Here is a 15718-nt window from a genome sequence, read left to right on the forward strand (position 1 = left end):
GAGGTCCTACTCAAGAGTAGCGCCTTGCTCACCATTGGGACATCAATAAGCTTTGTTTGTTTACTTTACTTTTAAACAATTATTTTATTTCATTTATATATACATCGTATTTATCACATTTAAATTATTTGTGTACTAAATAGCATGTAAATCAAAGAATTTTCTTTTTTTTAATCCTTAAGATATTTAACAAACTTCCAAAAATACCAGGAAAAGAGCAACCTTGAAAAAAAGTTTTTATAACGTAACCGCAAATCCTTTATTATGCACGACATCAATGCGGTATTTGGTCGTGGCACCAACAACACAAAAAGCGAGTGGTCACTCGTTCGCTGGCATGCTCTGCGCGTGCGCGTCCCGTTACGCTAGCGTTTTTGCGACGAATACAGCTATCTATAGGGCTGGTCAACATTTATTTTTTCATATTTTTTTTTAATTTATTTTATTAATTCTATTATAAATACTACATGTTAGTTATTTAACCTCTATTAAACGATATAATTAATTATTTGTAAAACTATGTGTATAAATTAACATTGATTTATAATTATATTAATAATTCATATTTATAGCGTTATTATACGGAAATAGACTATCGCTCATTAAGCTTCTTATCGGTTCTCCTAGGTAGTATCTATATTCCAAAAAAATATTTCGATGTAATCTTTACTACTGATAGATAATAGAAATTTTTAGAAAGTTTCTTTATCCAGAAGTAAGTGACATCGGATATATTTTATTTTAATAATACTAATCAATTTGAAATAATAGTATTTGTAAAACAAGAGTGAAGAAAAAACTGCCGAGCTGGTCAATGCGCGTATGAACATACTTATATAGTCACGAACTGAATATGGACGAGGCTCAAGCCCAGCTAGTAAGCAATGAATTAATAAAAATGTTAAAAAAGTGGGAACCCTGTATCATGTGTCCCACTCCACTCTAATGTCTCAGATAGTTATCGACATGGCTAATGCAACTGAATAACGAAAATACATACACATGTACGACACAAGACACAAGACGTGTCTAAACGTTTTGTTTCCTTGCAAGTCACAGCGTCAGGTTTTAAAGTGCAATATAGGGTTGAACAAAATGTAATTTAACTAAGCGGCCTATGGGCCACCTTATAGTTAGTGGTGACCACTGGTAGTTTTAAGAAGTATTAACCGTTCCTCTTATCGCCAATCCGATACCAACTTTGGGAACTAAAATGTCCCTTGTGCTTGAACAATCCAATCATGTTGAATACTTTATTTCAATCATAGCCTATAAACAGCATTTTCACTTCTCAGTCACGAGCTGTAAGTATGATATTATTAGTAATATAACATCAAGATTGAGTGTGTTAGAAGTGATCGAGCCGCTTGTTCTATGTAAGTTAGTATAGCGCACTGAATCATAACAAATGTACAAATTAGGTCGCAGTAATTTCTCCTTCGTCCTTTGAACAATGACCGAAATGTCCAATTAATTTTAAACTTTATCACTATGTAATAAGGGCTATTCGATTGATCGGTCCGCCTATCTATCCCGTGTCGTGTTGCAAAGTAGAAAGTGTCCCGGGATAGGGTGACAAACCTTTAAGATTAACTAGGATTTAATTTCCGTATTACCTTTTTAATTTGATAAAACAATCCATTTTCACGCTTCACTATCTTATCTTTGAACGTTTAGTGCATTCATAATAGTTAATCTCACATGTCTGTTATACGTTAAATCATATGTTAGTCCAATAACTTGTATATAAGATGTTTATCCTGAAGTCGTGGTTTAAAATCCCTGGTCGGTATACATCGGCTGCTCTTGATCCTTCGGAATTATAAGAGAGAGGGAATAAATAAATAACTTGACAAAGCTGTTTGCTATACTTGTTCACTAGAATATCTCCCTCTCAGCTAGATTGCCCTTCAAATTGGCCTCTGTGGTCGAAATAAGAACAGAACAATATAAGCAGTACACCTGTCATAGAGGTCAATGTTGTTTTTAGACATTAGCATATTTTTCTGTAAATCATACTTCGTGACGCAGAGCCTCGAATACCATGACTGTCTGAGCAGGTGCCAATTACACATCAGATATTCTACCGACAAACAGCAATATTTAGTATTGTTGTGTTCCGGTTTATAGGGTGAGTGATTCAGAGTAATGACAGACAAAAGGGACATAACATCTTAGTTCCCAAGGTTGTGACGCATTGGCCCAGTGTATATGGCGATGGTGACCACTTACCATAATATAATATAATAATGGAATTCATCTGTTCAAATTTACTTCAGTAAGTCTTACTGGGCTTCAGATAAACTATCCTATATTTTTCATATAAAGATCAGAATCGGGACTCGGCAGTAAGAATCGATGTATAGGATCAATGTATGGTATCGATTATTACTACCCGATGTGTATCTAGTGTATTATTGGTAAAATAATTGTGAAAAAATCGCAGTTAAAGTAAGAAATATGAGTGTTTTTTTTTAAATATTAATTTATTCAACAGGATTATTGTCGGAAAATACTTAGCCTTGATATAATTAACAGTTGATTGCCTTTCGCCGTTCGCGCTTACATTACAAGACTTATATGCTGTCACAATATTGTATACAAGTATCAAGGTTGTTTACAATTGTAACTTTTTTTTTTTTAAATATGCAATGTATAAAAAATTATCGAAGGGCAACAATTCGATTTGAAAATAGTTTCAAACTTTTTAATCATTTTTATTGTTAGTATAATGTTTTCTATTATATTATTGAAGTTTCAAGTAACATTTCTCCTATTCTATAACATTCAGTGTATGCAAAATTTCAAGAACATTGGTTGAATAGTTAAGACGTAACAAATAAGCTAACTTTTGCATTTATAATATTTGTATAATTGCGTATGTTACAAGCCGGTAGCGATAGATGGCGCTGATTGAAAAATGACACTTTTCTGAATCGCGCTGTCCAGATATTCGCTAGTGGGGGTATATATAATGAAGAATAGAAATAAACTGTGGTAGGCTGTAGTAGACTCTGTAGTTACGTTGACCAGTTGAACCCCCATTAGTACTTTGGCGTGAACAATATTAGTTAAAGATGCTTATGTCTTAGATGTTAGTAGTCATAAGGCATTCGTATAATGTACTGCTAACTGAAGGTTGTCGAAGTCCAGATATATATTAAATACTTAGTCACCCTAACTTTCCCCTAGTTCTAGATTGCGGTTGTTCCATTGTAGTGGTCTCAACGTGTCACGATACTTGATAACCGAACAGGATACCGGCTTGAAATACTTGTAATTGTCGATGGTCTAGCGGTTCGTAAATATATCAAAGGAAATCGTAAAAAATATATAACTAAAACATTCTGTATTTGGTATCTGTCAGCTCTATCAGATAGATAAATCTAGTAAAATTGTTCAAAAATGGCGAAAGAATCCTTACATAAAGTGACGTGGTGTATGATAATCCGAATACTGTAACAGGAAAACGAGTCTTTCCCCAGTTATAATTAGAACTGTTGAAAAGACAATGATTAATATGTGTGTTATCAATGAAGAAATACACGCAGATAACCCTGTTTTTAGGAAAGGTTATACATTTAAAATGTTACCTTCTTCAAATGGTTATTTACAAATAAGTATCAGTTTAACTAGACAATGTATTTTGATACAAAATTTCATTTCAATACATTACTCAATTGGTAACTGTAGGAAAAGCCGGAAGAACGAATGTAATCTACTTTAAGATCCAGGAAATGAAAGGACTTAATACTTTATTCAGACATGACAATATTCTTATTAAAATATATTATAAAGGTTGTAATTTCAATACGATAATATAATTCAAAACATAAGAGCCGAAGGGTTGTAAAAACTTCGCGTATCTAAATATGGAGTTACCATTTTTTGTTTATACCCTTTGAAATTAATCATTTGTATACCTATTTATGAAAGCGAATTACCATTGACTGACTCATCAAGAGAAAGGATTTTTTGAAAATTTCAACTTCAAATGGGAAACAGGGGAGTGGGATTGTGTTCGTTAGTATTAATTTTACTTGCGCAAAATCGGGGCCGAGAATTAGTAACCTATAATTATACTGCCTTTCGTTGAATTAAATTAATTGGCTGTCACGTGATGATTTCATAAATATACAGAAAATAATGTTAAAAACATCTGTTCTTGATAAATACATTTAATACCACGATCCCGTTGTAATTTTATGATTCCGTAATAGTCTACCTATACGTGTGTACGTATACAAGTGACTCAATTCTAATAGTTTTAATTGACGTATTTGATGGATCATCATTCATAAATTAATCGCTGCGTTATATTATGATTAATAATATTTTTTCCATAATTATGAAACCTACAATCACAACATGTACCTAGTCTGGATTCTTAGATACGGACTTGCATTATATGAAATTCCATTAAACATTAAACACTACAAATATTTAATTTTAAATGTTCTGATATATTTCTTACAAAGCGAAATGTCGCTTTGTAAAAAATTTCTCTTAAATCCATTTCAATTTCCCGCATCTCCTTATATAAGGGAAAACTCATCCAAGCGTAAAGTTAAAGATATAAGTACAAACAATGCAAATTTAAATATCGAATCAAAAAGAGAACTTGTTCACGAGATAAAAAAGAAAAAAAAAACAACGTAATTGATCTCGATCGAGCGTCAGTGTAGATCGCGACGCGGTACTGAGCGGACGTACGACTATTGAGAGATAGTGGCTCCGTGCGCTAAACCGCGTTACGTGCTGGTTATACTATTCGTAATTAAAGTTTATTTGCCATTGTGTTGCATAATCCACGCCAGTGTCTTGTTTCATGTGATATTGAGTTCAACGCGGATGTGTATTATCCGATATATGGTCTGTAAAAAATATTAACTTTCTTTTACTAAAGCAATAAATGTTCAACTCGTAATTTCGTCGTGATAACTTATTTATAGTTTTATTACGGCAGTGTTCTGTTCGAATTTTAAAAATATAACAATTCCGATAAGATTGATATTATATGAATAGATAAAAATAATAGACTCGAAAAAGATAAATAAATTGAAATATCTTTCATTTGATTTCGAATCGCATGTATAAAGGTGATAAGTACCCGAATTACGCAAATAAAATAGATACGAAAATTCTATTGAGCAATCCATTAAAATAAATAATCGTAATCAATCTGTATTCAATATATTGTGATTCTATACAATTTCTTATTGATACTCAAAACGAAAACCAGCAGTTCGGAAATACCAGACGAATTAATCTAAGCGGATCTTTTATTATTCTATAATGGCTTTCGATCTTCAATATAAGAATTAGGCAATAGCCGAGGTTCGATTTAACTATTCTTACCAACACGTCCAATCAATATCCGAAGATCTCGGAATTTTCTACAATAAAACTAATGAGTACTACATGCTATCAGTGGAAAGGAGGAGGGAAATTGAAGATTTTACTTCCCAATTGTACCATTTTATTGATTAAGACGATTTGATGTTTAAAAACTTGTAAATTAACGTTGTGTTAAGTGTATTAATATTATCCAAATACTGGTGTGGTGGCGAGAACCTTCATCTAATTCCGTAAAAGCATTAGCGTCTATCGCAGGACTGGTTCGAGAATTTTCCCAATATTTTTATATATTTAATATGAAAAATGAGCACAATGCGATAACAGCTGAATAATAGTAACGATTTATCTTTAATTCAATACAATCTGAGATGATATTCGAATTCTAAGCAATATAATACTTAGAAACTATTGATTATGTTATCGATGTGTTTTGAAAAAAATACTATTTAATAACGGCACGTATATATGACCCTTGGAACACTTTCAGTTAATAAATATAATATTTTTTATTTTATCAACATAATATTGATATCAATTAATTTAATAATATCAACAAATGTAATACATTATCCTAAATTCACTAACTTCTAAAATAGGCCAGGCCTGTGTCTTAGATGTAAGTTCCTTTGTAACAAAATTCAGTATACATTTAACATTAATAATAAACATTATAAACACGTGTGTGTGTGTGATAATGAGAGTTTGTGTTGCGTATCTTTTATTCTAAATTCAAATAACTTAAAAAAGATATATTTTTAATAAAATTTCTAATTGATTTCTAAACGATCAGAATTAATTATTTCATACAAAAACTCGTTAGAGTACACCGACTAGTCTGCTTTTATATAAACCTTTTTTTAATCTCGCCAACAATTGTTTATGTAACTAAAACATTACTCGTTATGTAAAACGTATTTAGTTTGTAACTTCCTGATTGTGTGAAGTTTTGATGTAAATAAAGGAAAAAAAAAAACTTAATAAACTTTATGATGGGCGTGTTAACTAACAAAATATCATTATGATATTCTTAGCGTGTTCGTGTGACTTCGCACTTGGCGGTATCTATGTATATTAGGTATATATCAAATGGAAGCTAGTATGTCTGTAGAATTTGACACCGTTTGACCGATCACCCTGATAGAACATATAGATATTATTCATGAGGTTTTTATACTCTGACTAAATTGCGTTGTCTTCTTTAAGATTTAACTGATCGTCATTACAATTAGATATATATGTTACTGTAAAAGCTCGAACTAAGGTTAATCTTAAGATTTCCCAATAAAACCTAAGAATAGATAAATTAAGCTTTATAAAATCGATCGATTCTGTTAGTGTTTGTTCATGGAAATATTTTTTAATTGTCGCTTTAAAATTTCTTAATCTTTAAATAGCAATTTACTATCTCACGATACAAACTTTCATCTGGATTCATTAAAATTTTTCAATCACTACAGCGTAATTCGCTATAATTATGATGTTATTGGAAATTAAATTAGTTTTAAGTTTAATTTTTTTTCTACAATTTTAACGATTTGAGCGAATTTGTCGCCTTTAAACAGATTGGTATGAAAATTCGCACATATAGTATTTATTTTTTATGGACTAGTACAGGGTTCTTTCTAACTGACCTAACAGCCAGACAAAGGACGATACTCTCTCGCTGCTGCGGCTACCGCGTAAATTTTTTTGGCTCTCATTTTTAATGGAGATTTTCATCCTATCAATATTTTTTAACTTGTCGCTATGGCGCTGCGGCACCTCAACTTTTATACTTTTCAGGCCATTGTCATGACAATTGGTATAATATATACCTATAAACGCAGGACAACGTCTGAAGACGTTATTATAGAAATTATTAACTAAATAATATTCTAATACTAACATTATAAATACGAAACTCTGTTTGTCTGTTGCTCTTTCGCGGTCATACGACTTTACAGAATTTAATGAAATTTGTTATGAGGCAAGCTTGAACCCCTTGGAAGGACAAAGGCTATTTCTAATGCCTAACATCTAACAACCGACCTCTAAAACGCGAGCGAAGCCGCGGGTAACAACTAGTTTTAAATATAATAATAAACACGTGTTCTCTTTTCAGGTAACACATAATGAACAGTAGGGACGTTCAGTGAAGTGAAGTGTTACATAGTGACGGTTCAGTGATGTGATGCCACCATGCCGTCGGACAGCGGTACAACGTGGTCACCACCGGCGCCCAGCGAACGGAGGCTTAGCAACTCGTCTGATGGCAGCGCAGGTAGCGGCTATTCTAAAGCGGTAAGTACATAAATTATGTCTCAGAATTTGCTTAACATACCTTATTTGTCTGAACCAATTCGTCACAACTGATAGGCGTACGTAGATATATTTTTTTGATACAATGATTCTTAATTGCGTTATTTACCATATTTTTGCAAATTGTGTAAATATAATTGAATAAGTCCACTACTTTTTTTAGTGTACAAACAAGATCGATCAAAGCTCAAAGTAATATATGTTACAGGGGACAATTATACAAACTTTCAGATTTTCACGATTACGATACGTTCGGGATTGTATTCATAACAAAACGAATCCTCAGTTGAATCTGGAGTAATTCTGCTAATTTATAGATACGTTCTTAATCATAATTCGATTCAACTCCGACCAAAACGCATCATTGTGTTAGTGGAATTTTACACCAGTTATACTTTGTTAATCCATCTTAATAATCTAAACTACATCCATATTGGAAGAAAGTGACGAGCTTTTCGATTTTAAATCATACTATTCATTGAAGCGTAATTGTCTATTTCATCACACGTGAGGCAGTGACCACCGATACAATACCCACCACTTGAATACTATTGTTAAGATTACAACATGTAGTCTATCTCGGCGTCGCTGCCGCGTTATTGAAACACGATACCATTTATACAGGGTCACGAGCTCTGAAGCAACTTATCGGGCGTTTAATTGATTTGGTTAAATTGTATAGCGAATGAGCAAAAAAGGTTTACATTTGTAGTCTTGTAAACCAATAGAGAAGTTATCAACTTATTTACGATACTTGCGTCTGTGGATACGTTTTGTTTTATGATTAGCGGCCGGAAAATAGGCCACCTGATGGTAAGTGGTCACCACGCCTCGAAATGGGTTACCAATTTTGGGAACTGTCCACTCACTCACCCTTCAAACCGGAACACAATAACCACTATATATACATATATACTTTCGGTCTGTTTTGAAAGAAAACCAATGTTTATCAAATGTGTTTATTTTGCATATCAGTAAATAATTATAGCTGTTATTAGAGGTATACAGGTTATCAGATAAATACTAGACTTGTTATCTGTAGACAAAACACCATTAGTCCGGCTATAGCTTAAGTTTACACCTTTCGTCGGTACCATTGGCTTATGATTTAAATCTAGCTTTTGCACGCGACCATGCTTATGTGATTTGAACTCGAGATTGAGCGCGCGGAATAGAAAAATGCATCTTACTTATTGACGAAATTATACCATCGCCAATTTGTATTCGCTTTTATTGCCCCGCTTAAACGTTCCGCGCGCTCGTTTCCCTTTTGTTTTATAGACTGAAATTTTAAAATCATAAAAAAGTCAAACGCAAAGCAACTGATCCAACTGATAGTAAGTGTTCATATAGAACAATACGTTATATGAAATTTCCTGGTATGTTCAGTTTGTCGCCATATTTGTATTGATCTCAAATAACATAAGGCTTACGTTTAGGATAAAATTTGCGTGAAATACTCTTATGTTGACTGGATAAAACACTATTTATCAATTAATAAAGTAATATTAGTTACACTGCGTTGTAAATATTAGTTTATTTATATAGTATTTTAATAATAAAAACAAAAAGGTTTTTTTTTTGGTAGAATAACTACTCATCTAATGTTACCTGTACGTTTATGTTGCTTGTGACTTGGACTAAAAGTTTTATGCGTTTCGAGTATATTATACAAAATATACTTAACGAGATAAAAAAAAAATCTCGCCATCGCGTTAAGAGAACTACTTTCATTTTCATTATCGTGGTCAATAACGGTTTTTTTATTAGTTTAAAAAAATGTAATTATTTGGCCTTCGATGTTTCAAGTGAAGACTTGTTTTTTTACTGCTATCGCTAATATCTTTTAATAAATGTTTCGAAGAACTCGAAATTTGAATTACTTATTTTAGTTTGAGAAGGATCTATGTGACGCTTGATGAAATAGCAATGTAAACGTTTTGGATATAAAATAGTAAAATCATGAGCTTAACTTTACTTTAAAAAATCTTTAATAAATAAGTCATATTACTACAACTACAACATAAGATTATTTAAATAATAAATAAAACGTTGAGTTAGTAGCTCTTGATTTTCATGTAGGTTGTATATTAAAAAGGTTTTAGATAAATATGTATCTGTAACTTAGTTGGAAACGAGTAGGTAAACTAAGTAATTATTGCTTGCCTGCTCTGTACTGTTAATGTTAATTTAATGTGTCTCTACAAAAGGTCGTATGTGTAATAATGATTAATTTATAGCAGAGCTAATAACTAATGTTTTAATATTATTTATATTAATGCCTGTGCGTAAAAATAACATCGATATAATGTGCACAACACTACGTATGGAAAGTTTTTAAAAATATGCAATTATACATACATGCACTATCTACGTTGGAGCTAATCGAAATATATAAATATGCCTCAATTTATTTGTCTCCGGCTCTATAAAATTTAGTAGATTGTAATCTTTTGTTTGGTCGAGAACACCAAAAGGTGGAACTGGTTTAAATTCCAGTTGCAGAATATGACCCACACATACTAGCAGGTGAGATTTAATACAAAAATATTTCGACCAACCGTTTTAATCAAAAACGTTACATACAACCGTTGCACTCATATTCGACCTTGAAATTTTACTTTTATCGTTCCCGAAGCAGTTTCGCCTTAATAATTTATTATTTAATAAACATTTCCTTATATAGTTTGGTAAGGACGCTTGCTATCACAAATCACTCTTCGCTAAATTCTCTTTGCTATTACATATTGAACTTTATGTCTGTTGTACAAGATCCAAAATTCGATAAATTCTCCTAAAACGACCTTAAAGACGATACAGTTGATAATTTTCAATCTTATTGCTAAAGAAATATGGGTGATAATATTAAGTTATTAGTTTTTAAAGCCTTTCGCTACAAGTGTCGCGTGCCAAGGGCGACAAAAATGTTTAATGTGTCGAATGTCACGCTAATGACTCATTTGTTTTCTTCAATGAGATAAAAAAATAAATTTAAAAACAATAATTTATTCCTTAGTAAATTATTATGAAAAATTTACGAAAAATATTTTGTATTGAATTATCACCAGCACATTTGTACAAAAATATTTTTTTCCTGTTAAAATTATTCTCGAGTCCAATTGCAGCGCCACGCATCGAGTCCATCTAAACCAATACATCCATTTGCCCATTCAATTATGTCCAAAAAAAAAAATCAAATTCGGATGCCGTTAGGAAGACTTGGAAGTGACGTACACACGCCACCAAAACACATACACATAACGATATATCTTTTCAGGCTAATATGTTTCGAAAACATTTAATAATAAAATTATTCTAAGTTTTTCCTCAAGTGTACTCTTATACGTGTTAAATAAGTATTAAAACTTGCGTTTTTTTCTATTGATTACAACATACGAACGTGCTTTTCTATATATCAATATAGTTCTGACTGAATTAAATTCCATATTTTATTACAAAATTGTAGCATAGGTTATATATCTCTCTCCATTTATGCTCGATATATTTTTGATTTACTCGATCAATAGCTGTAGAAATATTTTGTTCGAACAAACTCAAAAATATCCGCAGAACACGACCGTGAAATGTCAAAAAGTGATAAGCGACATTTACTATTATAATCGTTTCAATATTGTAAGCATCGAAATAGCGTATCACCGTAAGTCAAATTTCAACATTTCACGATTGAGATGCGAAGTGAGTTCTTGCAGTATTGCAATGCTAGTCAAAACTTTTTGAAAGCTTGGCTGAGTTACACACTCATCAGTTCGTTTCAGTTGCAACAATGAGTAACCCAGTGCACCTTCATAACATGTCATCGAATTGTATCGTCACGAATCTATAGTTTATGACGTCAAGAAATAAACAAGATGGCGGAAAGTAAAGGCAATTCAAGTGTAATCTAAAGTGTTATGTCTGCATTTTTAGCAAAAGTAATAATATACCATTTACCATTTCAAACTGTCTCAACACCAAATTCAAACTGGTTTAGCAGATGATCGGTAAAAGAATAAACGAACGGATAATAATAAAAAAAAACCTATTCTGTATCTTTCTTTATTATTTATCTTATAATTGAGCGCAGCAGCTTGAGGCAGCTTTACACAGCTCCATACCGTAACAACAGATAAGGCCTTTATTCAATAGAGGAATATTTAAGAGACGTTATTGTAGCTGTAGTTGTAACTCAACAAAACAAAAATGTTAATCTACTATAAGCCCATAAACGCAAATTTAAATGATTTAAAAATATATATATACATTTAACTAGTTATTAAAAATATATAACAATAATATTGGTGAATTTATAATTACGTTATGTTGTTTTTGAAAGGTCTTTGTGTAATCATTAAAAAAATAATAATAATAAAAGTCATGTTAATAATGTAATTACCGTAAAATGTTTGCTGTTGAAAATGTTTCAAATTATATTTATTTCAATCGATCTTATTTATTCTCGCTTTTAAATTTGTGTCAATGTGTAACAACCCTAACGTATTTTTGTTACCACCTGTCTGCATGCAGCTGACATTTCGGCCGGGCGACCTTCGACGACCCTACAGATTTATCTCCAAGCTCGTATCTATTAAGATAACACGATTATACTCCTTGTTACTTTCATGTAGAGATTAATTTCCTATCAAATATATTTGTATCCTTAATATGGTGGTCAATCGTAAAGCGAAATGTTAAAGATGGTTCTAACATTGTGAATGTACAATATATCTACTGCAATTTTATGTGTATTTTATTTTATTTTTTTAATTTGACTAACTCCTAAAGATTTTTTTTTACTAGACATGACATGAAATATATCTTCAGCGTGTGTCGCACGAAGTTATGAAAAATGATTGTTAGGTTAGCTGAAGCAGTGTGGAGTAAAGTCTATACCGTCTTATTAAGAGGAGAGCCCAGCGATGGCTCGTTATGGATGGACGTTGAAAACAATTATGTAGTTGAAATTGATATGAAAGTCGCTTAAAGGTCAACCGTCTTTTGTCGCCATATTTCATGTTAAAATATGATTCGAAATGATTAAGTAGTTCCTATATGATTTTATACAGTGACTGTTATTCTTATAATGATGCTTGTAATTATTGTACGCTATCTGGGTCCGGTTATAATTTGCAATTCACATATATTAACGGCAGTTCATGCAACATTTTGGCAGCTGCGATAGTGAAAACAATCATAAATGACATTTAACGCACGTACTACTTATTATGTAAAGTTAGTCATTATGTCTACACAAAAAAATAGTACTTACAACCCCGGAAATGTATGTAACCTTTTGATATGAAAGTCGAGTAACATTTACGTAAAGTGTAAACAAGTGATGAAACAAGACATCCCATAAAGCACTCGTGACGTCAAATAAAGGGTGTAAAGGCGTTTTCGATAAATCAATTCATGGTCAACAACCTTTCACTTAGCCATCCGTATTGTAAAGTATAAAAATAATGTAAAATTGATTCAATACAAAGGCATACGAAAGTCCACTTGCCCACTTTTGCGCCATGAACTCTTGTATTTTATTACTTTAACGTAACGCGGAAGGCTGTCGTTTATTTTTCTTAAGCTTGTCGCACTTCCATAGTTTTTAAACGATATTTTTTTTTTGTCGTAAATTTAATTTGCTGCCGATGTGATATTTCCTGGACGGAGATCACATGTTGGTCCAACAAAGGTTTAACATTCAAATCTGACCAAGAACTATTAAATGTCGCAGTGTTAAAATAATTATTGTCGTATCTATAAATACAAAATCATATTCAGTAGAACTGGAATATAAAAAAATACATACAGGTAATCAACTAGTTCCAATAATTAATTAGTATTCAAATATTTCATATTCAAAGCGTATATAGAACAATTTTATTTTCTGCGAGAATTATTTTTCGTTTATGTAACCAATATAAAAAAGAAGTGTATCTCAATTTGCTCGTAGGTATTACAAATAGGTATATTATCTATGTCCGTGTATAACTTGTGTATGTATAATTAAATATGTATTGGAACTTTTATTGAAAGCGTATAATCGGGCAAAATTTCCGAGGCCTCCATTTTTGAAAAATAATAAAATAATGAACTATTCATCTTATATAAAACTTAAGTAGGTTCTGAACCTTACTATATAGGAAGTAAGAGATTCATGGCCGCATACCAAGTCTGATTTACCCACCTCCCCTATCACTTACTTTCAATCATAGTATACATTTATAATGTTATCTGCAACTATAAATCGCAATAATACGACCTTAACTTCATAGAAATAAGATTTAAATTAGTCGGAACTAACTGTAAAATAATACATGATTTTATCATTTTAAATTTTACCCTTAATATTACGACCATAAGGTTTAATATTGAATAACGTAGAACAATATTTATGCAAATTCGTTTATTGACAATAGTTTGATAATATCGACAATTTAATTCGCTTTTACGCTAATAGAAATAAGGTTCAATTTATAAGTTTGTAAATAAGTTTAATGCAAATTCTTTAAGTGACAGCTATTGTTATGGCACTAAGGGTCATTATTGTTTAATTGGAGCATTCAACCGGTTATATATTTGGGTCAAGTGCGTTACTGTATTTCCTGATCGTTGTCACCTAGTTTCGGTTTTGATTAAGATAGAGATTTAATAGATATACTACAAATAAAAGAGCTGGGTTGGCTTAGTGGACTAACGTACAGTTATACCTTAACTCAGTGTTAAGACTACTACTACCACTAAGACTACCACCACTACATGAAAATGAAACTACAGGGATTCTTGGCGGTTATTCTCGGAATAATCTATATTTAATCCTGTGCGTGACGATAAGGAACCTTACTAACTTAGTTAGAAAAAAATATATATTTACACAATCTAAATGTACCTAGTATTTAAATTTGTGGTATATAATATTAAACAATCATTATTATCAGCGATTTCCGCATGATACGTACAAACATCATACAGTATTTAATCAATGAATCTTTTTCAATATATTGTGACACAAATCGAATATTTGCACAGTGATCCACATACGTGATAATGCGCACGCACAAACAAGCTAAGTAGACCGGCCTGAATCATTGTGAAATATTTAAAGATAAGTTTTACACGAATCTTTCTTGTGTGTTTAGATGTTTGTTACTTAACACAAACTCACTAAAATGAATTGAATCAAAATCAAATAATGATTCAATTGTTATAATCACTTTTGATTGGTCATTTTAAAAGACAAAATTAAATGGAAGGAGGTGAATTAACATTTTGTTTTGAACCTGTGGTTTTACCTGCGCGAAATCTATACAACTTTACCTATACACAAACCATTGTCCGCATTTTACCCCGTAGAGGGATGATTCAAAAATAAGTTATAATAATAACTTAACTATATAATAACTTATTTTTGAATCCACCCTCAAATATCTATAATATATCTTATTTAGCCCTGCATTATTTTTCTTAGGATATGTGATTTTATTAATTTAATCAATAAATAATACATAATCACTGGGTCGTTTTAGGTAGTCCTAATCCTACTTCATTCCAATATCCTTATATGTGCCTATACCCAAGACCATGTAACAATATTGCAAACGAAAACTATCTAATTTAAAAACAAAACCAGTCATTGAAATGATTCTTGCCCTTATAAACCACAAACCCATTATAAACTAGTTATATTATAAGAACTTAATAATAATATATAGTTTTACATAATACATTATATGTAGCTAACGACTGTATAATAACGCAATTCCTTGTATAAACAAATCGTATTAGATACATAAATTCCATAATGCCAGTCAACTGAGATATAAAATTTAATTATCGTCAATAAAATGAATGTATAATGTAATTAATTATACACGAGACGAATAATTAAATGTTTACGAATGTCGTTGGTATCTATTTAGATGTCAATCTATATAATGGATCCGTAACAAGTGACGTCTGTACGTTAAAGACATTTTTGTTCAAAATGTATGTGTATCACTATGTTTTCGTTTAATATTTAAGAGGACAGTCCTTGCGGAACGCCTAAATAGCGCTTACTGTTTTCGAA

The 15718-nt window shown here is 31.5% G+C and overlaps 1 protein-coding gene across 5 annotated transcripts in view; it reads left to right on the forward strand.

The window, feature by feature from the left end:
- The window catches only part of Smash (smallish), a 146432-nt gene that overhangs the window by 59169 nt on the left and 71545 nt on the right, over positions 1–15718 (forward strand). For 4 of the 5 annotated variants that reach the window (XM_026627423.2, XM_064218042.1, XM_026627424.2 and 1 more), the window contains one exon: positions 7460–7638. In XM_026627423.2, the coding sequence (XP_026483208.2) occupies positions 7537–7638 (102 nt within the window). In that variant the 5' untranslated portion in view covers positions 7460–7536. Of the gene's footprint in view, positions 1–4684; positions 4873–7459; positions 7639–15718 lie in introns of those variants that run through there. The other variant, XM_064218041.1, reaches the window with a different exon arrangement.

This window comes from Vanessa tameamea, chromosome 20 (genome assembly GCF_037043105.1).
Source record: "Vanessa tameamea isolate UH-Manoa-2023 chromosome 20, ilVanTame1 primary haplotype, whole genome shotgun sequence".
NCBI lineage: Eukaryota > Metazoa > Arthropoda > Insecta > Lepidoptera > Nymphalidae > Vanessa > Vanessa tameamea.